Source organism: Schistocerca cancellata, chromosome 7 (assembly GCF_023864275.1).
Source record: "Schistocerca cancellata isolate TAMUIC-IGC-003103 chromosome 7, iqSchCanc2.1, whole genome shotgun sequence".
In the NCBI taxonomy this organism is placed as follows: Eukaryota; Metazoa; Arthropoda; class Insecta; order Orthoptera; family Acrididae; genus Schistocerca; species Schistocerca cancellata.
Window position 1 is genome coordinate 449,578,670 of NC_064632.1, and position 25,817 is coordinate 449,604,486.

Sequence of the window (25,817 nt, forward strand, 5' to 3'; positions counted from 1 at the left end):
ATTTTTTGAAGTGAAGTAAAGTACTTCAAGTAAAATAATTCACAAAAAGAGAATATAAATAAAAATCTAAAAATGTCCTCAGAAAATTTAGAAAATAAATAAAACACACATCAACACTGAAGAATATACGAGCAGTAAAATAGGACACTAGGCTAGTTCTGTCCACCACATAAGATTCCCATTGAGAGAGAAGTGATGCAGGCTCCACATTTTTCAACCAGTAAGACAAAAAACCAATGATTTGTTTTGTGCTTTAGTCCAACACAAATAAGGCAGATCACTGCCATGAACCAGGTAGCATGTGGAACTGAGATCAACACTATGTCTATGGCTGAGAACTTAGTAAGGAGCAAACTTTGTGACTGGAAGTAACATGAGCTAAAATCAAAATGAACAAAACCACAGCCATCTTGAACACAACACACAAAATCACAGTTCCACTTCAATGTCCAGGTCCAGCAAATGAGTTAATTGTTGTTGGTGAGGATCTCAGTACAGAGCCTTGAAAGTCAAGATACAAATAGCTGATCATCCCCTGTGATGAACATTTATTTTCTGTGGCTGAGAGTCATCTTTCGTGTCTGCTGGGATTGTGGCTGCTGCAAGGTGAACTATCTGCTACACAAATACTATTGCACATGCTCTCTGAGTGTGTCTCCATATTGCTGCAGTATCAGAATATCACACTTCATGGTTCATACAGAGCACATATGAAAGCAGAAGTTAAAACCTGAAGATTAAAAACATCTTATTGATACATTCAGTCAGTAATGGTACTTTTTGTTACAAATTATGTAGCAATTCTCAACAAGAATATAAAACTAAAAATAACTACAGTGCTATTGTTTGACAGCCAATGTACATCAAAAACTCTTGTGATTTCTACTGATCCAGAAATATAAAGTCCTTGCTCAATGAAACGATTATAGATAGTATATGTGTGTTTTATGGCTTCATGATATTTTGAAGTCACTGCCATGTGAACTGTGACTCTCTCACTACCAACAAACAACAGACCATACAAATTTTGACAAGATGCAGTTCACAGAAAGAAGACAAAAGATAAGAAACACAAAAAATGGGTGATGGTTGTAATAAAAGATACATATGGAAGGCAGTAGGTTGTAGAATAACATGATCACAAAAGGTCTGTGAAAATATTCTTTCTTTACTTTCCAAATTGAGGTAATGAACTGGTAACTGTTCTCATTTGAACCCCTAGAAAGCAAAGCGGATTATATGACACATGGCTCAGGTGCAACAGCTCTCACAATGTCTGAAGAAAAAGAGGAAAATGGCATTCACAACAGGGGTTTGACTCATCAATTTTATTAAAAAGTCATCTCCACCAGTTTTTAATTTATTTGCAAACAGTGTGATATCTGCATCAGTGAGATAGGGTATCATACTAATGCTTCAACAAGTCATCCCAAGCCTAAAAATTGGTAAGCGCATCACTGAAATGCTTAGTAACTGATGTTTCCAAGTACTAATGGGCAACAAGATGAGCTCCCAGATGAAGCTAAACATCTGGCTGCCACAAGGATATGTCCTGGCCCCTCTCCTGTTTAGTTTTTACATATCAGATATGCCTGAAAGCCACATCAACAAAGTTTAGGTATGCTAATGACTGGGCACTGAAATGAAGCAAAGAGATCTTGAAGTTACTGAGTTAGTACCGACTAATGATTTTTATTAATTATTGGTGAATATTTTCGCAAATGGGATTTGTAGCCAAGTGTCACAGAGACAGCAGTGTCACAGTTTCAGATAAAAAATAAGTTGGCCATCAAAGAGCTTATGGTCTGCTTTGAAGAAAGGCTACTCAGATGTAACATAAGCCAACTTATCTAAGTGTCACACTTTTATGTAGTGCTCAGTTACAAACAATATACATTAAGAAGATCTCCCAAAATCAAAACTTGATATAACATTTCCAGTAACTCTGATGTACAACATAGCGATCCCCTGTTTCAACACTCTGTACTTCTGCTCTTGGATTGGTTTACCCTGTTGTTTTACAGCTTCAATAGCACTCATACAAGGCTTGTTGACACACAGCTCAACTGTACCACACGTCTTGTAACCTACACCTACTTTCTGGCTACCAATATTCTGCCACATAACACCTCTGTCTCTGCAGAAGGGAAGTGCAAAGAAAAATTCTCATCTCCCTGTTCATGCACGCTTTCTATCAATCGATAAAAGAAGGCTTTGCTTCCATTACCCACCCCTGGAAAGTACAAAGATGGTAGCTGACAATGGCTTTAATACTAAGACAGCTGGAGACACTCATGGCAGATTAATGCTATGATGGAACACCTTAAAGGGCCCATACAAATAAACCAAATCACTTGGCTTTGAACTGCCACACCAGATCTGGTCAGTTCTTAACAGAATAAGTAAGTACCTGTACTGACAGGTGTGCCACTTCTCTCATAAGAGTAAGAAAATAACTTCTCCAAGTTGTGACTGCTGTGCTGAAAAGCAGAATTTTCACCATGTAGTCCAGATATGTCCTCTAAGGTCTTTCCCTTGCAATCCAATAGAGTCTCTGGTGATGACAGAGGGATCAATAGAGCATATTCATGCTCTGGATATTAGTTTTTACTTTGAGATAACAGCAAATATTAATTTTTAGTGGTGTAGCCATGCATTAAATAAAAATAAATGGACAGGAGATTCTCTCTCTCTTTAGGAAAGACATTACACTCAAGCTTAGAATATGCTCTAGGATTCTGCAGCAGACCAGAGTTAAGGATACTGGTTCATAATTTTCAGTACCCATTCTTTTCTCCCCCTTATATAGCAGAGTAATCTTCATTCTTTTCCCTGTTATTTGGGGCTGTTCATTGTGCGAGTGACATTGAATGAAGCTAAAAAAGGGGCAGTGTCACATGATACTCTCTCTGAAGCTGAACTGTACCGTAGTTCTGTCAGGGTCTTGTCCTTATTTGTTTTCAATTGGCACCAGGATTGCTCATTTCTACCTCACCCGTTGGAGAACTTGTAGAGCCATCAGATAACTACACGGAATTATTATCTTCTTATGTGTAAGATTGTTTTTTAAATGCGAGACTTGAGATTATTTGCTGCTTTCTATTCCTGGACTTGTAACTGACCAGAAGCTTTTGATTCAGTGATTTTTACTTAGGACCAGAATTATCTAAGTTTTTTAGAAGGATCTTTCTGTAACCTATGATAGTTGAAGTTTTTATGTTGGTTTCACATAGCTCTCATTATACATGCACAAATTTCTTCAAACCTTTACCTGTCAGCATTTATGCACCCTTTTTTGAACACAGAATGCACTAATCTCTGTTTCCTCAGAATTTTCCAAATACCATCATTAAACTGGGGTATTTTCTGCATTTAATATGCTTACATGGGACAAACCTATCCAGAACACAATGCACGATAAGTTTAAAATCTTTTCACAATTTCTCAACTTCCACTGCATTCAAATTGAAAGAAGTATGTTCATTTCCTAAGTAGGATGCTAAAGACTACTGTATTTACCCGAATATAAGATGAACTTGATTATAAGTTGATCCCCCCTCTCCCCCCCTCCTTTTTAAGGGGCTTCTTGAGAAAAATTTATTTTTAACATATTCTGATGGATCAAAATTACAAACTGTTTTACTGACGGAAAATATCTGCCTAAAAAGTTAACGTTATACCTATTCTAAATTTATGCCACTTTTTTTTTTACTGTCAGCATTTTTATAATACAAAGATAAATAAAATAAACAAAAATAAATTGTTTACATTATTTTGCAGGCCATTTTCTTTTCTATCTTTTTCACTTACTAACTCTGTTGTCTCTGGTATCACCATTTTTAATCATTATTCTAATAACACAGTTGTGAAATTCATATCTTTGCTGTCAAAAATTTTTGGCGGTCTCTTCCAAATATGTTGCGATTTCTGAGGTTGTAATTATCATGAGACCTGACAACATAGCTGTTTTTATACAAATACATATTGGATTTCACCTTTATACTGACGTGAGAATGTTACAATGTCTCTTGCTACCAAATATATCATCTGCCCACTGCTCTCTCATTGACTGTGTAGAACCAGCAACTGCCACATTCCCTTTCGTTCCCATCACATGTCACAATGACCATTGACAGCAAGGCAGCACAAAACACATAAGTACGCCTCTGACCCCTACCTAGACTGTTTTTGAAAAATTAGGAATGGTCAAGACAAGTTGTTTGTATGAAGTACAGGTAATACTGAAGTCTATGTACCTTCCCTTAAATGTGACAACAGGTGACAATAAAATGACACTGTAAGAATTAAAAGTTGAAATTACATTAGTCTAAAAGACAGTTAAATGTTGTGTGTTGCACCACAGTGTATTCAAGTTGAAAATTTTCCAGATAGTTTTTGAACTATGTATTATGTTTTTAAAGCCCATAAAATACATAGTATTAAACAAAACTGAAACAATGTTAAAAAAAGAGGAACTATAAAAACAGACTTATGGTGATAACAATGCATTTTTATGTCATCTTAGGAAAATATTTTCATCACATTCCAGCTATAGTTTTGAAGAACTTCATCTTATTTAGTATGTTTTCTTATTAACTCCTTCCTTTCTGTGGTTATTTGTGAACTTATTGATTGCACTTAAAGCTTATATAAAATGAGAACTTAGACTCACAGTTGATAGACTTTGTTGCAGTCCAATGGAACGGCTGCTACCAGGTTCACACAACTCCAAGTCAAACTGTGACATGAAGCGAGTATAATCACTAAAATTGAGTTGATCCAAAGTTTGTGGAGCTATGGACACAGTTGATGGAATTGTTGATAATTGTCCCTCTGATTTAAAGGCAGATGATGCAGCTTGACTCAAAAGTGCTGTAACTTCAGCATCACTTGATGATTGTCCAGTTGCTACTTTCGGTGTTGGTGGAGGTGGAGGAGGTGAAGGAGGAGGTTGTGTTGATGTTACAACAGCTGGTTCCTCTTCATGATTAACAGGGCTAGATGCAAATATTGCAGCACCAGCAAATCGTCTGAACCTAACATAAAAAATTAAAATAGATTAAAAATGAACAATAAATAAATATAATGCACATTCCATGGATATCTTTATGTCTAAATATTATTAAGATAAAAACACAGAAAATTACATACTGACTCACTTTAAATGCCTTCATAAGGTCCTGATAACATTAGCAAGAATTTAAATACACTGTGCATCTTTTTGTCTAATGTGGTTTTATTGAAAGAATATTATTATTCAATGTTGAGTACCACAATAAGGAGGGTAACCTGTTGCCAATCTACCAATCTTCATCAACAACAAAAATTGTCATAGTGGATGGCAATAAGAAGAGGCAATCACTCACCTATAGATGAATTGTGTGGGGACAAAGAGACAGAGAGAGGGAGAAAGAGGGAAAGTGGATGGAGGGGCACAGAGTGGTGGGTGGGTGGGGGGGGGGGGTGCCATTAGTCATCTACATCATAATGGCCTAGGGTTGGATGTGTGTGTGTGTGTGTGTGTGTGTGTGTGTGTGTGTGTCACATAAAATTCCCCAAGATATGTGAGGGTGTACGTGTGCGTGCGTGCATGCATGCATGGCTGCCCCCTCCCCCCCACACCCAAGCACACCTATATATAAAGATAACTCACCAAAACCACATAGTAATTCAGTACAGAAACAACTAAAACTCTATGACATTATATCTGCCTCCTGGCTAACATTAAAATTATCCACCAATAAAATGTAATATATGGTGACCAGTGAGCTTCAATCACCACCAACAAGGAGATAAAATTTCTTACTCCACTGTTAAGTGTTTGACAAAGTGCTCCACTGCAGACAGTTAATGAAGGTACAAACATATGGAATAGGTTCCCAGGTATGAGCGAGGCTCAAAGACTTCTTAAGTAATAGAACCCAGTGTATTGTCCTCGACAATGAGTGTTCATCAAAGACAAGGGTATCGTCCTTAGTACCCCAGGAAAGTATGAGAGGACTGCTATTATTCTGTATAATATAGATGATCTGATGGACGAAGTGAGCAGCAATCTGTGACTATTTGTGGATGATACTGTGGTGTATGGGAAGAAGTCATCATTGGGTGACTGTAGGAGGATACAAGATGACCTCGATGAAATTTCTAGTTGGTGTGATGAATGGCAACTTGTTCTAAATGTATAAAACTGTAAGTTGATGTGGATAAGTAAGAAATATAATCCTGTAATGTTCAAATACACCATTAATAGTGTACTGCTTGAAACAATCATGTCAATTAAATATCTAAGGCATAACGGTGCAAAGTGATTTGAAATGAAACGGGCACATAAGGACAGTAGTAGGAAAGGTGAACGATCAACTTCAGTTTATTGGGAGAAGTTTGGGAAAATTTGGTTCATCTATAAAGGAGGCTGCATATACAACACTAGTGTGGCCTATTCTTAAGTACTGATGATAGGGTCAGGTTTACGGAAGATATAAAAACTACTTCATATGTGGGCTATTAGATTTGTTACCAGTAGGTTCAATCAAAACACAAGTATTACCGAAATTCTTTGTGAATCCAAGCATAAATCCCTGGAGGGAAGAAGACATTCTTTTCGCAGAACACTATTCAGAAAATTGAGAGAACCAGCATTTGAAGCTGACTGCAGAACAATTCTACTGCTGCCAACATACATTTTGTCTAAGGTCCATAATGGTAATAATAAGAGAAATTAGGGCTCATATGGAGGCATATAGACAGTTGCTTTCCCTCATTCTATTTGTGAGTTGAACAGGAAAGGAAATTATCAGTAGTAGTATGAGGTACTCTAAGCCATGCAACTTACAATGGCTTGTGGTGTATGTATGTATGTATGTATGCAGATGTAATGCAGAATGTTACTTTACCTGCAATTGTTTTTTCTGTGTTGTGTCCAATTCCACACTGAACACTACATAGATACTCATTTGAAATAAAAATTCTGATGACAGGACCAAAAAACAACAACTTAAAGAGTCAAGAGAGCCTCTTTCCTTTGAATTGCCTGTGTATACTACACTAAATCCATTGCTCTCATTTTAAATGTTATAAAAATTAGGACTTAAAAAAAAAGTTGTATACAGAATGTATTTCTATTTAAAAATGGTCAATTATAAAATATTTCTGGGCTTCTTAATAGGCTAATGACCATAATACAATGGAATGATGAACATTCATCTCTCAAATGCCATCCCCACCACAAATCTGAAAATGCATCATGGGTCAGAGACGATTATTAAAGAGTCATTCCATAGGTGGGAAAGCAACGTTACAGGGCACAGATGTCTGTAGTTATAGTGTGCAGATGTCTGTAGCAAGGATGGAATCTGACAGGACTGAGAACAGGACTGGTCCTGAAAATGCCAGCAGCCTTGTTGCACCACATCTAATATTTTTAAATAGGAAGCTTTAGCAAATCTACAAACCATTTATTAACATACCAAAATCATATAAAGACTTTGTTGAAATGGGGGACAATGCCACTGTTTGCTGTACATTAATAGTTGTTAATATATTTTAAAATGTTCAGTGCTTTTAACAATTCTATTTCCATATTACTATGATGCAGCAATGAGACATTTTAGGATGATAGAAAAGCTCTGATATCTGGCAGCACTGTTGCCAGCTTTCAACTGTGAAGTGCATTGGGCTGCTGGAGCTAGCAATGCTAGACGACTGAATAACATAGTGCTCTGTAAATCTGTGGCAACATCCTGAGGCATTTCATAGAAATGTATTAAAAACTGCTTTATGTGATTCATTATGGCAAGTGAACAAAGCAGGCACACTGAAACACAGTTATCTGCAACTATTCCAGCAACTATTATTCTAGTCCCATTAGGTGGAGATTTCAATTTACCAGATATAGACTGGGACACTCAGATGTTTAGGAAGGGTGGTAGGGACAGAGCGTCGAGTGACATTATACTGAGTGCACTATCCGAAAATTACCTCGAGCAATTAAACAGAGAACCGACTTGTGGAGATAACATCTTGGACCTACTGATAACAAACAGACCCGAACTTTTCGACTCTGTAAGCGCAGAACAGGGAATCAGTGATCATAAGGCCGTTGCAGCATCCCTGAATATTGAAGTTAATAGGAATATAAAAAAAGGGAGGAAGGTTTATCTGTTTAGCAAGAGTAATAGAAGGCAGATTTCAGACTACCTGACAGATCAAAACGAAAATTTCTGTTCCGACACTGACAATGTTGAGTGTTTATGGAAAAAGTTCAAGGCAATCGTAAAATGCGTTTTAGACAGGTACATGCCGAGTAAAACTGTGAGGGACGGGAAAAACCCACCGTGGTTCAACAACAAAGTTAGGAAACTACTGCGAAAGCAAAGAGAGCTTCACTCCAAGTTTAAGCACAGCCAAAACCTCTCAGACAAACAGAAGCTAAACGATGTCAAAGTTAGCATAAGGAGGGCTATGCGTGAAGCATTCAGCAAATTCAAAAGTAAAATTCTATGTACCGACTTGACAGAAAATCCTAGGAAGTTCTGGTCTTACGTTAAATCAGTAAGTGGCTCGAAACAGCACATCCAGACACTCCGGGTTGATGATGGCATTGAAACAGAGGATGACACGCGTAAAGCTGAAATACTAAACACAGCTGTTTCACAGAGGAGGACCGCACTGGAGTTCCTTCTCTAAATCCTCGCACAAACGAAAAAATGGCTGACATCGAAATAAGTGTCCAAGGAATAGAAAAGCAACTGGAATCACTCAACAGAGGAAAGTCCACTGGACCTGACGGGATACCAATATGATTCTACACAGAGTACGCGAAAGAACTTGCCCCCCTTCTAACAGCCATGTACCGCAAGTCTCTAGAGGAACGGAAGGTTCCAAATGATTGGAAAAGAGCACAGGTAGTCCCAGTCTTCAAGAACGGTCGTCGAGCAGATTCGCAAAACTACAGACCTCTATCTCTGATGTCAATCTGTTGTAGAATTTTAGAACATGTTTTTTGCTCATGTATCATGTTGTTTTTGGAAACCCAGAATCTACTCTGTAGGAATCAACATGGATTCCGGAAACAGCGATCGTGTGAGACCCAACTCGCTTTATTTGTTCATAAGACCCAGAAAATATTATATACAGGCTCCCAGGTAGATGCTATTTTCCTTGACTTCCGGAAGGCGTTCGATACAGTTCCGCACTGTTGCCTGATAAACAAAGTAAGAGCCTACAGAATATCAGACCAGCTGTGTGGCTGGACTGAAGATTTTTTAGCAAACAGAACACAGCATGTTGTTCTCAATGGAGAGACGTCTACAGACGTTAAAGTAACCTCTGGCGTGCCACAGGGGAGTGTTATGGGACCATTGCTTTTCACAATATATATAAATGACCTAGTAGATAGTGTCGAAAGTTCCATGCGGCTTTTCGCGGATGATGCTGTAGTATACAGAGAAGTTGCAGCATTAGAAAATTGTAGCGAAATGCAGGAAGATCTGCAGCGGATAGGCACTTGGTGCAGGGAGTGGCAACTGACCCTTAACATAGACAAATGTAATGTATTGCAAATACATAGAAAGAAGGATCCTTTATTGTATGATTATATGCTAGCAGAACAAACACTGGTAGCAGTTACTTCTGTAAAATATCTGGGAGTATGCGTGCGGAACGATTTGAAGTGGAATGATCATATAAAATTAATTGTTGGTAAGGCGGGTACCAGGTTGAGATTCATTGGGAGAGTCCTTAGAAAATGTAGTCCATCAACAAAGGACGTGGCTTACAAAACACTCGTTCGACGTATACTTGAGTATTGCTCATCAGTGTGGGATCCGCACCAGGTCAGGTTGACGGAGGAGATAGAGAAGATCCAAAGAAGAGCGGCGCGTTTCGTCACAGAGTTATTTTGTAACCGTGATAGCGTTACGGAGATGTTTAGCAAACTCAAGTGGCAGACTCTGCAAGAGAGGCACTCTGCATCGCGGTGTAGCTTGCTCGCCAGGTTTCGAGAGGGTGCGTTTCTGGATGAGGTATCGAATATATTGCTTCCCCCTACTTATACCTCCCGAGGAGATCACGAATGTAAAATTAGAGATATTCGAGCGCGCTCGGAGGCTTTCAGACAGTCGTTCTTCCCACGAACCATACGCGACTGGAACAGAAAAGGGAGGTAATGACAGTGGCACGTAAAGTGCCCTCTGCCACACACCGTTGGCTGGCTTGCGGAGTATAGATGTAGATGTAGAATTAATTAACTTATTTTTCTGTATTTCATCTGTGTCTAACTACACATACTGTTTATAATCAGAAAGTTCTGGTTGAATGTAAATACTTCAGGAGTAAAGGAGACCACTCACTGAAATGCAAAAGCATTGAGTAGTTGACAGGGACACACAAAAAAAGAAAGGAAACTTGCTAGCTTTCAGAATAAATCATTTCTTGAGCTAACACACACACACACACACACACACACACACACACACACACACACACACGTGTGTGTGTGTGTGTGTGTGTGTGTGTGTGTGTGTGTGTGTGTGTGTGTGTGTGTGTGTGTGTGCACATGCCTGCACCTCTATATTGTGTCAACTGGACAGGATTGCAGTTCAGAAGGTGGACTAGAGTGGGATGGGGGTTGTGCCAGTTGGGGTGGGTAGAGGGGGAGGCAGAAGGCAGGAAGAGGGGTTAGAGGTGGGTAGCTAGTGGCTCAGAGGGAGGCAGGAATACAGGAGAGATGGGTGACAGGAGCACAAGCTAGGCATGTGATGCAGAGAGCATCAGAGTTGGTGGGCAGCGGGACATACTGAAGGTGTTGTGAACTGGGAGGGAGTAATAGGTGCGAGCAAGAGTAAACTGCCGGGTGGAGGACGAGGGGACAGTGGGTTAACAGAGGCTGGGATCAGGATGCATTTCAAGGGTTGCTTCCATATGCAAAGTTCAGAAAAGCTGGTTGTGGAGGGAAGGATCCAGATGGCCCAAGTTGCTTGGTTCCCATTGAAGTCCAGTACATTGTGGCCAGTTGCATGTTGTGCCATCGAGTGGTCAAACTTTTTCTTGGCTAGTTTGGCAGTGGCCATTCATTGTGGTGGACAACTTGCTGGTTGTCATACCAATATAAAAATCTGTACTGTTATTGCAGCAGAGTTGGTTTATGTCATGGCTGCTTCCACAGGTGGCCCAGCCTCTTAAGGTATAGGTTAAGCCTGTGACGTGATTGGTGAAGGAACTGCTGGGTGGGTAGACTGGATGCACCCGCATCTTCCACAGGGATATGATCACCCTGGCAAAGGGTTGGGAATGGGAGTGACATAGGGATGGACTACGATATCATGTAGATTGGCTATTTAAGAGGGGTGAGAAGGATCTGTGGTAGGACGTTCCTCACTCCAAAGCATCATGACAAGTAATCAAAGCTCTGGCGAAGGATATAGTTCAGTTGTTGAAGTTCACAGTGATATTTGGTGATAAAGAGGATACTCCTTTTTAGTTGATTCTTGGGGGCGGTGGAAAGATTTGGGGTGTGTGAGGATATGGCTTGGCAAATTTGTTTGGATACTAGGTTTTTGAGGGTAGTGCCTCTCTGGGAAGGCCCTCATGAGACCTTCAGCATCGTGGGCAAAGGACAGCTGTCAAAAATGGAGGTACTGCTGATGGTTAGTGGGTTTGATATGAGCAGAGGTGTGGAAGGAGCCATCTGAGAGGTGGAGATCAATGTCCAGGAAGGTCAAACATTTGGTTGAAGAGGATCGGGTGAAGTGGATGGAAGGGAAGGTGTTCAGGTCATAAAGAAATGAAGATAGGGTGTCTTGGTTGTGAGTCCAGATCATGATGATATCATCAATGAACATGAAACAGACAAGTGGTTTGGGATTTTAGGAGGCTCTGTTGGCATAGGAGGGTTCCACGAGGGTGTCCATGGCTGTGTCATGGATTTGTTTATATAACCTCCCCACAAAGGATTAGTTGTGTGTTGGTAAGGTGAACAAGGTATTATTTTTGGAATCTGAAGTTGGAAGAGGTAGTGCTTTACAGTGGCAAGACCATGGCCCTGAGGGGACCTTGGTGTATAGGCAAGTGGCATCAATACTGATGAGAAGTGATCCTGGAGGAAAAGAGGTGGGGTTGGGGGATAGTCATTGAAGGAAGTGGTTAGTATCTTTGATGTGAGAGGCTAGGTTTCGAGCAATTGACTGGAAGTACTGATCAACAGGAGGAGAACAATAACCAGCTACAATGGAGTGCCCAGGATTGTTGGATTTATGGATTTCAGGGATCTTATCTCATCCCATCAGAGGCAAGGCCACCTGTGAAAGTGCAGCCATGTCATATACCACCTCTGTTTCAGCCATTGGATAGCTTTTTATGCTGATATGACAACCAGCCACCATCCACCACAATGAATGGCCACCAACAAACTGTGGTACACAGATGATCACCATGGGGTACAATGTACAACAGGACACAAGATGCTTGATTTTAATGGTTGTTTCAGAAACCGGGTCCCATCTGCAGTCTTTCCTACACGACAAGCTTTTCTGAATCATGCTGATGTGAGTTACCCTTGAAACACATTTTTTGCTTCCATAACCCTCCTGGCCTCAACCTCCATTTAGTCACTGCCCCCATATCCTCCAAACAACAGTTCCCCCTTCCTCTATCCTATCACCCCCTCCCAATTCATGCCTCCATCAGCCAGCACTATGTAGAGGTACCGGCATAATACGTTTTCTGTTAGCAACTTCCCTCTCATTCACTGACTTGGATAATGTTGACGTGTAAGCATGTGCAACCAGCGAAATTTTCATCAGTTGCCAGAAAAAGAATTTTAAGCAGTTAGCAAAGGTGACACTGAACAAAAAAGCTTCAGCTGGATGCATCTCGAACAGTGACAAATCTCTAATCTTATTCTATCAGTAATGTGGCAACAGAGCCACTGGCTAAGGGACTAAACTTCACTGTCACAGTTGAGCAGATCCCTAAGAAGAAATTATCAAGTCTGTGGAAGCAGCACTGTGGCCCACATCTTTGACAGAAGCTGAGAAAATTAAGCTGGAAAATGTTTGTATTTTATTATGTTCAAAGCCACCCAAACACAAACTTAGCCATGAAGAAATAGCAGTTATGAGTGTAACATAGCTAACGGAGAGCAACGAAACTGTCATATTACAAGCAGATAAAAGGCAACACTAATGTCATCTGGAAAACTGTGCAGTATGAAGACTAGATGAATAAGTTATTAAATGATCCCATCTACAATAAACTAAGGGCGGACCCCATGGCCAAGATAGTTCGAAAGGGCAGACCTTAATCAATAACTCAAGAACTGACACTGACACAGCCAAGGGGCCAATTACCAGAATCTCAGTTTCAACTACAATTTATGGAGTGCCAAAAAAGACACAAGGAAGGTTATCCTCTAAGATCGATCACAAATGGCGTCAACTTGCTTACATACAATTTGGTTGAGTATCTTGCCTCTAGTTGGCAAAACAGTCTCTTATACACTCCTGGAAATTGAAATAAGAACACCGTGAATTCATTGTCCCAGGAAGGGGAAACTGTATTGACACATTCCTGGGGTCAGATACATCACATGATCACACTGCCAGAACCCAAGGCACATAGACACAGGCAACAGAGCATGCACAATGTCGGCACTAGTACAGTGTATATCCACCTTTCGCAGCAATGCAGGCTGCTATTCTCCCATGGAGATGATCGTAGAGATGCTGGATGTAGTCCTGTGGAACGGCTTGCTATGCCATTTCCACCTGGCGCCTCAGTTGGACCAGCGTTCGTGCTGGACGTGCAGACCGCGTGAGACGACGCTTCATCCAGTCCCAAACATGCTCAATGGCGGACAGATCCGGAGATCTTGCTGGCCAGGATAGTTGACTTACACCTTCTAGAGCACGTTGGGTGGCACGGGATACATGCGGACGTGCATTGTCCTGTTGGAACAGCAAGTTCCCTTGCCGGTCTAGGAATGGTAGAACGATGGGTTCGATGACGGTTTGGATGTACCGTGCACTATTCAGTGTCCCCTCGACGATCACCAGTGGTGTACGGCCAGTGTAGGAGATCGCTCCCCACACCATGATGCCGGGTGTTGGCCCTGTGTGCCTCGGTCGTATGCAGTCCTGATTGTGGCGCTCACCTGCACGGCGCCAAACACACATACAACCATCATTGGCACCAAGACAGAAGCGACTCTCATCGCTGAAGACGACACGTCTCCATTCGTCCCTCCATTCACGCCTGTCGCGACACCACTGGAGGCGGGCTACACGATGTTGGGGCGTGAGCGGAAGACGGCCTAACGGTGTGCGGGACCGTAGCCCAGCTTCATGGAGACGGTTGGGAATGGTCCTCGCCGATACCCCAGGAGCAACAGTGTCCCTAATTTGCTGGGAAGTGGCGGTGCGGTCCCCTACGGCACTGCGTAGGATCCTACGGTCTTGGCGTGCATCCGTGCGTCGCTGCGGTCCGGTCCCAGGTCGACGGGCACATGCACCTTCCGCCGACCACTGGCGACAACATCGATGTACTGTGGAGACCTCACGCCCCACGTGTTGAGCAATTCGGCGGTACGTCCACCCGGCCTCCCGCATGCCCACTATACGCCCTCGCTCAAAGTCCGTCAACTGCACATACGGTTCACATCCACGCTGTCGCGGCATGCTACCAGTGTTAAAGACTGCGATGGAGCTCCGTATGCCACGGCAAACTGGCTGACACTGACGGCGGCGGTGCACAAATGCTGCGCAGCTAGCGCCATTCGACGGCCAACACCGCGGTTCCTGGTGTGTCCGCTGTGCCGTGCGTGTGATCATTGCTTGTACAGCCCTCTCGCAGTGTCCGGAGCAAGTATGGTGGGTCTGGCACACCGGTGTCAATGTGTTCTTTTTTCCATTTCCAGGAGTGTATAAAGAACTTCATGAACTTTATAGAGTACACAGAGGAAGAAACAATTTTATCTACAGGCATCGTGGTTAGCTTTTTACAAACTATTTACAAATGTGTCAGTACAAGAAATTGTTTGCATCCTACAAGAGCCATTCCTGCCAGACATATGCAAGTTGGTTAAAGTGTGTTTCTCATCAAAATACTTCAAACAGCAATAAAAATACAGCAAGCAGACAGACAGTGTAGCAATAAGATCTCCCCTATCTCTGTCAGCAGCTGACATTTTCACAGAGGCCTCTGAAGCAATGGCACTTTGCTCAACTGCTGGTACTGATACAAGGATGACACATTCACTATATGAACTCATGGTGAGATGGAACTACAGAGGTTTCACGAATATTTGAACAAAATGTATGGAAAGATGTAGTTCACACTTGAAGTAGAGAAGAAGTGTGCAGTTCCATTTCTACATGGGAAAGAACAAAGTAAAAGGGATGGCACACTAGTGCACACATATATTGGAAGCACACACGTATGGACAGGTATTTAAATGCCCAATCCAAGCACCACTCAGCGCACAACAACTCAGCCATCCACTCTCTGTGATTATTCGTGCTCAACACCTAAGTGATGCTTTGAATATAACACCTGAGCTCAAAAAGCAGCACAAAACACCTTTAGCCAATGGTTACAACCCTACATCAATCCACACAGTCATTGCAATGAATAAAATAATGCAAGATAAGCATGAAATTGACAAACTGCAGTCAGAAGCATGTTTGCCTTATGTGAAAAAAGTTACTGACTGCATTGGTAAACACCTTTGACAGGTTGGTGTCCAGCCTGTCTTCAAAAAACAACCATATGATGTTCCAGGCTCAACCAAGGATAAGACAGATGCTCTGTACACTGCAGGCATGTACAAGGTGGAATAAGAGTGTGAAAATGTGAACATTGGCGAAAACAGCAGATCAGTAGCAATGCACATAGGAGAGCATGAGCATTACAGTCAATTCTGGTAGAACAACAAATTTGCAGTGGGCAAGCAGCAGAAAAACTGTGACAAGGAAACAAAATTTAAAGAAACCTATGTACTTGCCAATCAATTGAAGACGAGATCAGTAGCAATGCACATAGGGGAACATGAGCATTACAGTCAACTCTGGTAGAACAACAAATTTGCAGTGGGCAAGCAGCAGAAAAACTGTGGCAAGGAAACAAAATTTAAAGAAACCTATGTACTTGCCAATTAGCTGAAGATGGTGAAACACAAGCTCAGAACAGGCAATGAAATACTAAAACATCCTAACAACATGAATAGAGAGGATGGACTCAAACTTGTCCCATCCTAGTTGCCAGCCATCAGAGAATGACAGGCCATACAAATGACTTGAAACATAAGCATTACTAGCTAATAGCTTACGCTGCATGGCCTACATCCAGCATGAGGAACACAAGAGTCCATGACCCATTCACCGATGACTAGCAATAAGGTACGCATTGTAAGACAATATAGGCAATGGCACATCCCCACTCCCTCCATTACAGCAACATACCACAATAAAGTTTCCCATTCCTTCCATAACAAGAGACCAATTATATTGATGTTTTTAGAATTATGACTTACGTTATGCCAGTATAGCAGTTGTGACAAAACGTAAGAGACTTTGGACAGTAAAAATGCATCAACAGATTCAGAAGAAAGCCACTGTAACCAGTGCCGAAACATTGGTTTCACCAGAAATAGTTTTTCCTGTATGACATGATATCATACTGAGAAAACTTTCATGTTGACTACTTTAACATACTTTTCAATATGACATGTTTACTTGCAAAAAGGTAATCCACCACAGAGGTGTACAGAGTGCTAATCAAATAGTACTGAGAACTTCTATAATTTTTCGACTATCTATCATTTAATTAAACCAAATCATTGCTGGAACCAACAGGTCATCTACATTATTAAATTTTCACTCTGCTACAAACTGTAATGTAATTCTCGAGACAAAAAATATTACACCAGCTATAAATAGCCCTTCCAATCCAATAATCTTCTGACTGCACCTGGTAATCATTTGATTAAGATCTATGCATAAAGAATCCTGGACAACCTAGTAGATATTTAACATCTCTCTGTAAATATCATGCTAATTGCTCTGGTAGCAGTTCTTCCACATTTGTTTCACACTCAGGTAACATTTATTAATAGTTTGCTTGGTACTGTCCTCAAACTAACATCTCGATAAAAGTGTGTTCACTGTTACAAAAAGGATGATAGTTTTGCAATCTTTGCATCAATTTACAGCAATGTTTGTTACAACCTGCACATGGCTGGTGTTTTATTAACTTTTCTGCTGTGAATAATGGCATGTTTGTACAATGGAAAATGGTGTGTCATATTATTTTGGTGGATAGTGACTTGAGAGACAATTAGGCTCAGTGCCACTAAATACTGAACTTATACTGGTGAACTATTATAATCAAATGTGTTGTGAATGAATTCAATGGACTGTGAAGTAGTGTTACACACAAATGAATTGTGTAATGACCATGTGAATAGACTGTATAGATATACCACCACTGACTGTCATTGTAGTTCATAATACAGAAAAGTAAGGTTGTATGTTTCAAACAATGGAAAATACAGGATGGAATATAACAATAAAATGAAAAGGACAGTTGCTACTCACCACAGAGTGGAGATGCTGAGGCACAGATAGGAACAACAAAAAAACTGTTAGGCTTAAGAAGGCCTTCACTGAAAATAGACTGTCCCGCACACACACAAACGCGAAAGCAAACACAACTCACACACATGACCACATTCTCTGGCAGCTGAAGCCAGATTGTGAGCGGCAGTGCATGGTGGGACAGGTGACCAGGTGGTGGAGATGAGGAGGAGGCTGGGCAGGGAGGGCAAGGGGTAGTAGAGTAGAGGTGGGAGATGGTAAAGTTCTGCTTGTGGGAGTGTACAGGGACGAGACGGAAAGGGGGTAGGGCAACTAGGTGAAGTCGGGATATTGGATGGAGGATGTGTAGCAGTAAATGACAGGAACAAAAAGACTGAGGGTGCACTAGTGGAATAGAGGGCTGTGTAGTACTGAAATAGGCACAGGGAAAGGGCTAGATGGGTAAGGGGAATGACTAATGAAGGTTGAGACCAAGGAAGGTTACATGAACATAGGATATATTGCAGGGAGAGTTCCCTCCTATGCAACTGAGAAAAGCTGGTGTTGGTGGGAATGGATCCAGATGGCAGCATGACTCTCCACAGCATGCTCAGCAATGGAGTGGTCCATCTGTTTTTTGGCCACTGTTTGTTGGACAGACAACTTTTTGGTGGTCATACCTACCTAGAATGAAGCACAGTGGTTCCAGCTTAGCTTGTAGATCACGACTGGTTTCACAGACAGCCCTGCCTTTGATAGGATAGGTGAAGTTTGTGATTGGACTGGAGTAGGTGTGGTGGGAGGATGTATGGGACAAGTTTTGTATGTAGGTCTATTACAACGATATGAGCCATGAGGCAAGCGGTTGAGAGCAGAGGTTGTGTAGGGATGGACAAGGATATTATGTAGGTTTGCTGGGAGGCATATTACCACTTTGGATGGGTGGGAAGGGTAATGGGTAGGACATTACTCATTTCAGGGCACGACGAGAGATATTCAAAACCATGGTGAATTATTAATTCCAGAATTAACTCCAGTCCTGTGTGGTACGATCTGTGAAGGCATCAGTGAGATCTTTGGTATATTTCCTTACCACAGATGCGACAGCCAAACGTGGCCAGGGCGTGTGGATGGGACTTCTTGGTATAGAATGGATGGCAGCTGTCAAAAGTGGAGGTATTGCTGCTGGTTGGTAGGTTTTATATGGTGAGAGGTATTGATGTAGTCACATCTTTGAGGTGGGTGTCAACATCAAGGAAGGTAGCTTGTTGGGTTGAGTATGATCAGGTAAAGTGAATGGGGGAGAAGTTGTTGAGGTTCTGGAGGATTGTGGATAGGTTGTCTTCACCCTCAATCCAGATCACAAAGACGTCATCAATGAATCTGAACTAGTCATGGGGTTTGGGAGTGTTTAGCAAGGATTCCTCTAGATGGCCCATGAACAGGTTGGCGTAGGATAGTACCACTCAGGTGCCCACAGCTGTAACCTAAATTTTTTGTAGGTAATTCCTTCAAAGGAGAAGTAATTCTGGGTGAGGATATCATTGGTCATGGCGACTAGGAAGGAGGTTGTTGGTTTGGAATCCATCTGCCACTGGGAAAGGTAGTGTTTAATAGTGGTAAGGCCAAGGGCATTAGGGATATTAGTGTAAAGAGAGGTGGCATCAATTGTGATGAGTAGGCCACCATGTGGTAAAGGATATCAGGTGTTCCCCAGGGAAGCATCCTAGGACCTCTGCTGTTCCTGATCTATATACATGACCTGGGTGACAATCTGAGCAGTTCTCTTAGATTTTTCGCAGATTATGCTGTAATTTACCGTCTAGTAAGGTCATCCGAAGACCAGTATCAGTTGCAAAGCAATTTAGCAAAGATTGCTGCATGGTGTGGCAGGTGGAAGTTGACGCTACATAACGAAAAGTGTGAGGTGATCCACATGAGTTCCAAAAGAAATCCGTTGGAATTCGATTACTCGATAAATAGTACAATTCTCAAGGCTAACAATTCAACTAAGTACCTGGGTGTTCAAATTACGAACAACTTCAGTTGGAAAGACCACGTAGATAATATTGTGAGGAAGGCGAGCCAAAGGTTGCGTTTCATTGCCAGGACACTTAGAAGATGCAAGAAGTCCACTAAAGAGACAGCTTACACTACACTCGTTCGTCCTTTGTTAGAATATTGCTGCGTGGTGTGGGATCCTTACCAGGTGGGATTGACAAAGGACATCGAAAGGGTGCAAAAAAGGGCGGCTAGTTTTGTATTATCACGTAACAGGGGAGAGAGTGTGGCAGATATGATACGCGAGTTGGGATGGAAGTCATGAAAGCAAAGACGTTTTTCGTCGCGGCGAGATCTATTTACGAAATTTCAGTCACCAACTTTCTCTTCCGAATGCGAAAATATTTTGTTGAGCCCAACCTACATAGGTAGGAATGATCATCAAAATAAAATAAGAGAATTCAGAGCTTGAACAGAAAGGTTTAGGTGTTCATTTTTCCCGCACGCTGTTCAGGAGTGTAATGGTAGAGAGATAGTATGATTGTGGTTCGATGAACCCTCTGCCAAGCACTTAAATGTGAATTGCAGAGTAATGATGTAGATGTAGAGAACAGGAACTGTGGAGAGCCAGTGGAGGAAATGGTTGGTATCTTTTATATACACTACGGGACATTAAAATTGCTACACCAAGAAGAAATGCAGATGATAAACAGATATTCATTGGACAAATATATTATACTAGAACTGACATGTGATTACATTTCACACAATTTGGGTGCAGAGATCCTGAGAAATCAGTACCCAGAACAACCATCTCAGGCCGTAATAACGGCCTTGATACACCTGGACATTGAGTCAAACAGAGCTTGTATGGTGTGTACAGGTACAGCTGCCCATGCAGCTTCAACATGATACCACAGTTCATCAAGAGTAGTGACTGGCATATTGTGACGAGCCAGTTGCTCGGCCACCATTGACCAGACGTTTTCAATTGGTGAGAGATCTGGAGAATGCGCTGGCGAGAGCAGCGGTCGAACATTTTCTGTATCCAGAACGGCCCATACAGGACCTGCAACACGCAGTCGTGCATATCCTGCTGAAATGTAGGGTTTCACAGGGATCGAATGAAGGGTAGAGCCACGGGTCGTAACACATCTGAAATGTAACGTCCACTGTTCAAAGTGCCGTCAATGCGAACAGGAGGTGACCGAGATGTGTAACCAATGGTACCCCATACCAACACGCCGGGCGATATGCCAGTATGGCGATGATGAATGCATGCTTCCAATGTGGGTTCTTCGTGATGTTGCCAAACACGGATGCGACCATCATGATGCTGTAAACAAAACCTGGATTCATCCGAAAAATGACGTTTTGCCATTCATGCACCCAGGTTTGTCACTGATAGTCCATGCTGCTGCAAATGTCGTTGAACTGTTCGTGCAGATGGTTGTTGTCTTGCAAACGTCCCTATCTGTTGACTCACGGATCGAGACGTGGCTGCACGATCTGTTACAACCATGCGGGTAAGATGCCTGTCACCTCGACTGCTAGTGATATGAGGCCTTTGGGATCCAGCACGGCATTCCTTATTACCCTCCTGTACCCACCGATACCATATTCTGCTAACAGTCATTGGATCTCGACCAACGTGAGCAGCAATGTCGCGACATGATAAACCGCAATCGCGATAGGCTACAATCCGACCTTTATCAAAGTCAGAAACGTGATGGTATGCATTTCTCCTTCTTACACGAGGCATCACAAGTACTTTTCACCAGGCAACGCCGGTCAACTGCTGTTTGTGTATGAGAAATCGGTTGGAAACTTTCCTCATGTCAGCACGTTGTAGGTGTCGCCACCGGCGCCAACCTTGTGTGAATGCTCTGAAAAGCTAATCATTTGCATATCACAGCATCTTCTTCCTGTCGGTTAAATTTCGCGTCTGTAGCACGTCATCTTCATGGTGTAGCAATTTCAATGGCCAGTAGTGTAGGTGGGTAGGTTGCGGGTAATAGGCTGAGAAAAGAGATTCTCTCAGTTGGGGCACAGTAACCGTCAACAGTGGGGTGCCCTGGGTGGTTGGGTTTATGGCCTTTGGAAGCACATAGAAGGTAGGAGTGGGGTAGGGATGAGGAGAGAGATGGACTCTGGGGAGAGGTTCCTGTATGGGCCTAAGGATTTGAGGACAGACTGAAGATCTTGCTGGATTTCTGGAACGAGGTCACTGTGGCAGAGTTTGTAGGTGGATGATCCTGACAGCTGGCACGGTGCTTCTGCTAGGTAATCCTTGAGGTTCAAAACAACAGAGGTGGAGCCTCTGCCAGCAGGTAAGACTATAAGGTTGAGATCAGTTTTCAGGTGGTGGATTGCAGTTGGTGGTGGATTGCAGTTCTTTCTGTGGATGTAAGATTTGTTTACATGTTGAGGAATTTGGGGAAAGATGGTGAGGCAAGCTTCAAGGTTAAGAAATTCTGGAAAGTTAACAGGGTGTGATTTGAGGGCAGTGGGGGTGGTGGGTGATACAACCGTGATCCAAGAACTTTCGATTGATAGAGACTGATTATCACTCCAAGGAAAATGTTTGTTTTGAATAAATATGGAATCATGGCAAGTTTAACCCAAGTATTTTGTGTTCGCCATTGAACTGGCAATTACCAACAAAAAGTAGTTTCATCTCATGAAACATCATTTTTGCATGTGTCACTGAGGATTTTTCAACCAGCAACTGAGTAAGTAAATTTGCCCTCAATGCCTGCCTAGGTGAGGATTAGTGCAAACTTGGCACTAATAACAAGAACATACGATTGACAATATTGGAATCCAGTGCTAGCAAACACTAAATGTATAGAGACAGTGATGGTGTAATATTAAAACAGAAATTCAGCTGTAAACATTGAAGAGCAGTGACTAAACTTATTTAAAATAGTGGACAGTCTACAGAGTAATGAAAGGAAGCAGACAAAATTAATTATGACATGGTGCAGATGACATAGCAGTGATAGCACTAAATTGAGAATCAACCAATGAAAAAAAGAAAGTAGCCACCACCTTTTACAACCAAGATCAAGCAATAGAAGGACACAAAGAAGATAACATGATTTTTCAAGGTTTTAGCAAATGAGGAAACAGCTTGGAGTCCAGATGTAAACGAATTAGCCTGACAAGGAGCTATGCATGAATTGGTGGGAGTGGCAAGATAGCAACAGCCAACTTGAAAAGAAACATTAGGTAATTTGTTTTTATTTTCAAGTGTTGTTTATTATCCTCTCAAAACAGATAACAAGCAGTGAAAGACATTGTATTCTACATTGAGGGACAAGTGGTAGAAATTATAGTGAACCTGGCAATGACAATGCACTTCGGGACAGGGAGCAAGAACTAGAAGTCGGCGAGGATGAAGACATAGAAATTAAAAGTGAACTTGATGTTGACATTGGGGTAAAATTAGAAGAATCAATCTCTTATTACGAAGTAAGTGCTAGTCAAATAATTAATGTCAAGGGCATCACCTACAGGATGTGGGGAGACTGGACATGAGGAACATAATGTACAAATAAAAGACATAAACAAAATTAAACAGGAATCAAACAGTAGATATTATGCAAAGGAGGAATTGTGTGGTATTAGTGGCAATGAATTTTTATTGAAGCTTAATGAAAATATAGAAATGAATAAAAAGGAAAGTGACATTAAAGAGGTATCTGACATCTGTACAAAAATTTTGCATCAGTTAAAATCTTTTTAGAAAACAAGTTACAGGAAATGAGAAAAACTGGGTTTAAGATTAAGGGCTTTTGAGGTTGACAGATTGCTTAGTGCAGAATAAACTGAAAACAAGTGTAATAAGAAGATGGAAACTGTTGATGTTAATTCTTGTCGGATTCAGTTAATAGGAGTAGGTCAAACTTATTTTTCTAGGTAATAATGCAGAGATTTCCATTACAAAGGACAAGATACTGTTTATGTTAAAATTGTGGGAGTAGATTGGGAAACTGTTAATGCAAATATGAGTAACTTTATTAATAGTGAAACAGAATGTCTACAAATAGTGAATGAAATTATTGAAACAGTAGACCATGAGACTAAATGCTTATTTGGAAAGGAATGTGGAAATTTTGTGATTAAAAGTAATGTAAAAAACTGGCAATTAACTGAATCTAAGGGAAGCAATGTTGTGTTGCAGTCTGTGCACACTGAAAATATGAAGGATGCTAAAGTAAACAAAACTGTTGTTAAATGTCCAATATTAAATATAAGCAAACTTTATGTTACTGACAGTGAATTGAATTGTTTGGAGAAAGTCTTCAATTTAAATCCGCAGGAGGTAATTTTCAATGTGAATGTTGTGTTCTACATTTAGATTTTTACTCTTATTTGTACAGAGGTGTTCTTTATTTACATCTACATCTATACTCTGGTCTGCAGAGTAGATATAGAACACCACATTCACAATGAAAATTACCTTCTGCAAAGTAAAAATTGAAGACCTTCTGCAAACTTTTCAGTCATTGTCATCTTCAAGCTGTGATGTGCATGGTAGAGGGTATGTTCCATGTATCATTTATTAGAGTTTTTTCCTGATCCACTTACGCTTACTGCATAGAAGAATGATTGTTTGATTGCCTCTGTGCATGCTGTAATTCATCTAACCTTCTCCTCACAATCCCTATGTGAGAGATACTTCGAGGGTTATAATAAGAGGGTTGGAACTTAAATAGTGGCAACTATTTATTCACAACCGACCCAAAAGAGTTACACGTTTGCACCTGTTATTGTCCTTCAAAGCAGTCACCAGCATTGTGCAGAACCCATTGCCAGGGATGTGGGAGGTGCAGTATATCGTTAGCAGAGCCTGTTCTGTTGATGGTGCGAATGGAGCAGTCTGGAACTGTTCTGAAGCAAATGCCACGAAGTGGTTCCTTCATCTTCTGAATGAAATCAAACTCAAAAGGACTTAAGTCTGGGGAGTATGGTGGATGGTACAGTACTTCCCAGTCCCATCGACCGAACAGAGCAGCCACAGCTTGCGCTGTATACGCCCCCATTTTGTCGTGCAAAATGATGGGTGGGTTGTGCAGAAAGTGTCGCTGCTTCTTTCACAAAACTGGTTGCAGGTGATGCTCCAAAAACAAACAGTAATATTGTGCATTGACAGTCTGCTGTGGGGGAACATAATGCATTAGGATAACACCATCACAATCGTACATGAGAATTACCATAACTTTAGACCACTCCATTCGCACCATCAACAGAACAGGCTCTGCTAACATTATTCCACACCTTCCACACAGCTGGCAATGGGTTCTACACAATGCTGATAACTGCTTTGAAGGACAGTAACAGGTGCAAACAAGTAACGCTTTTGTATCAGTTGTGAATAAATAATTTCCGCTATTTAAGTTCCAACCCTCATATAATCCTAGAGTCATCATTTAAAGCTGGTTCTTGGAACTTTATAAGTAGGCTTCCTCAGGCTAGTTTACGTCTGTTTTCAAGAGTATGCCAGTCCAGTTTCTTCAGTATCTCTGTGATGCTCTTACACGGCTCAAACAAACCTGTGACCATTCGTGCTGCCCTTCTCTGTGTATAAACAATATCATCAGTTAGTCCTATTTGGAATGGCTCCAACACACTTGACCAATATTCTAAAATGGGTCACACGAGTGATTTATAAGCAATCTCCTATGTAGTAGGCTGATAGCATTTCCACAATATTGCATCAATAAACTGAAGTCTACCAACTGTTTTACCCATGACTGAGCCTATGTGCTCATTCCATTCCAGGTTTGGTACTGAGTCAAGAAATACTGCATCTACCTGACTGCCTTGATCCAAAGCTTTCAGTATGTTATGTGAGAAAAGTATGAGTTAGGTTTCACACAATCAGTCTTTACGGAATTGATGCTCATTGGCATAGAGGAGATCATTCTGTTCGAGATACCTCATCATGTTTGAACTGAGAATATGTTCTAAGATTCGATAACAAACCAATGTCAAGGATGCTGGTTGGTAGTTTTATCAATCACTTCTATTATCCTTCTCATAAATGGTGGTGCCCTATGCTTTCATCAAATTACTGGACATGATTTTTTGCTCAAAGGATCTACATAGTTTATAGTTAGACAAGGGGCTAACTCATCCACAAATTCAGTATAGAAACTGATAGGGGTTCCATCAGGCTCAGGAGCTTTCTTCAATTTTAATGATTTCAGCTGTTTCTCAACAACCCTGACACTAAAATATTCG

The 25,817-nt window shown here is 41.4% G+C and overlaps 1 protein-coding gene across 3 annotated transcripts in view; it reads right to left on the bottom strand.

Annotated features, from left to right (window-relative positions):
• Positions 1 to 25,817, bottom strand: part of LOC126092122 (testis-expressed protein 2) — a 335,634-nt gene that overhangs the window by 97,774 nt on the left and 212,043 nt on the right. For all 3 annotated transcript variants that reach the window (XM_049907564.1, XM_049907563.1, XM_049907562.1), the window contains exon 8: positions 4,673 to 5,036. In XM_049907564.1, the coding sequence (XP_049763521.1) occupies positions 4,673 to 5,036 (364 nt within the window). The remainder of the gene's footprint in view (positions 1 to 4,672; positions 5,037 to 25,817) is intronic.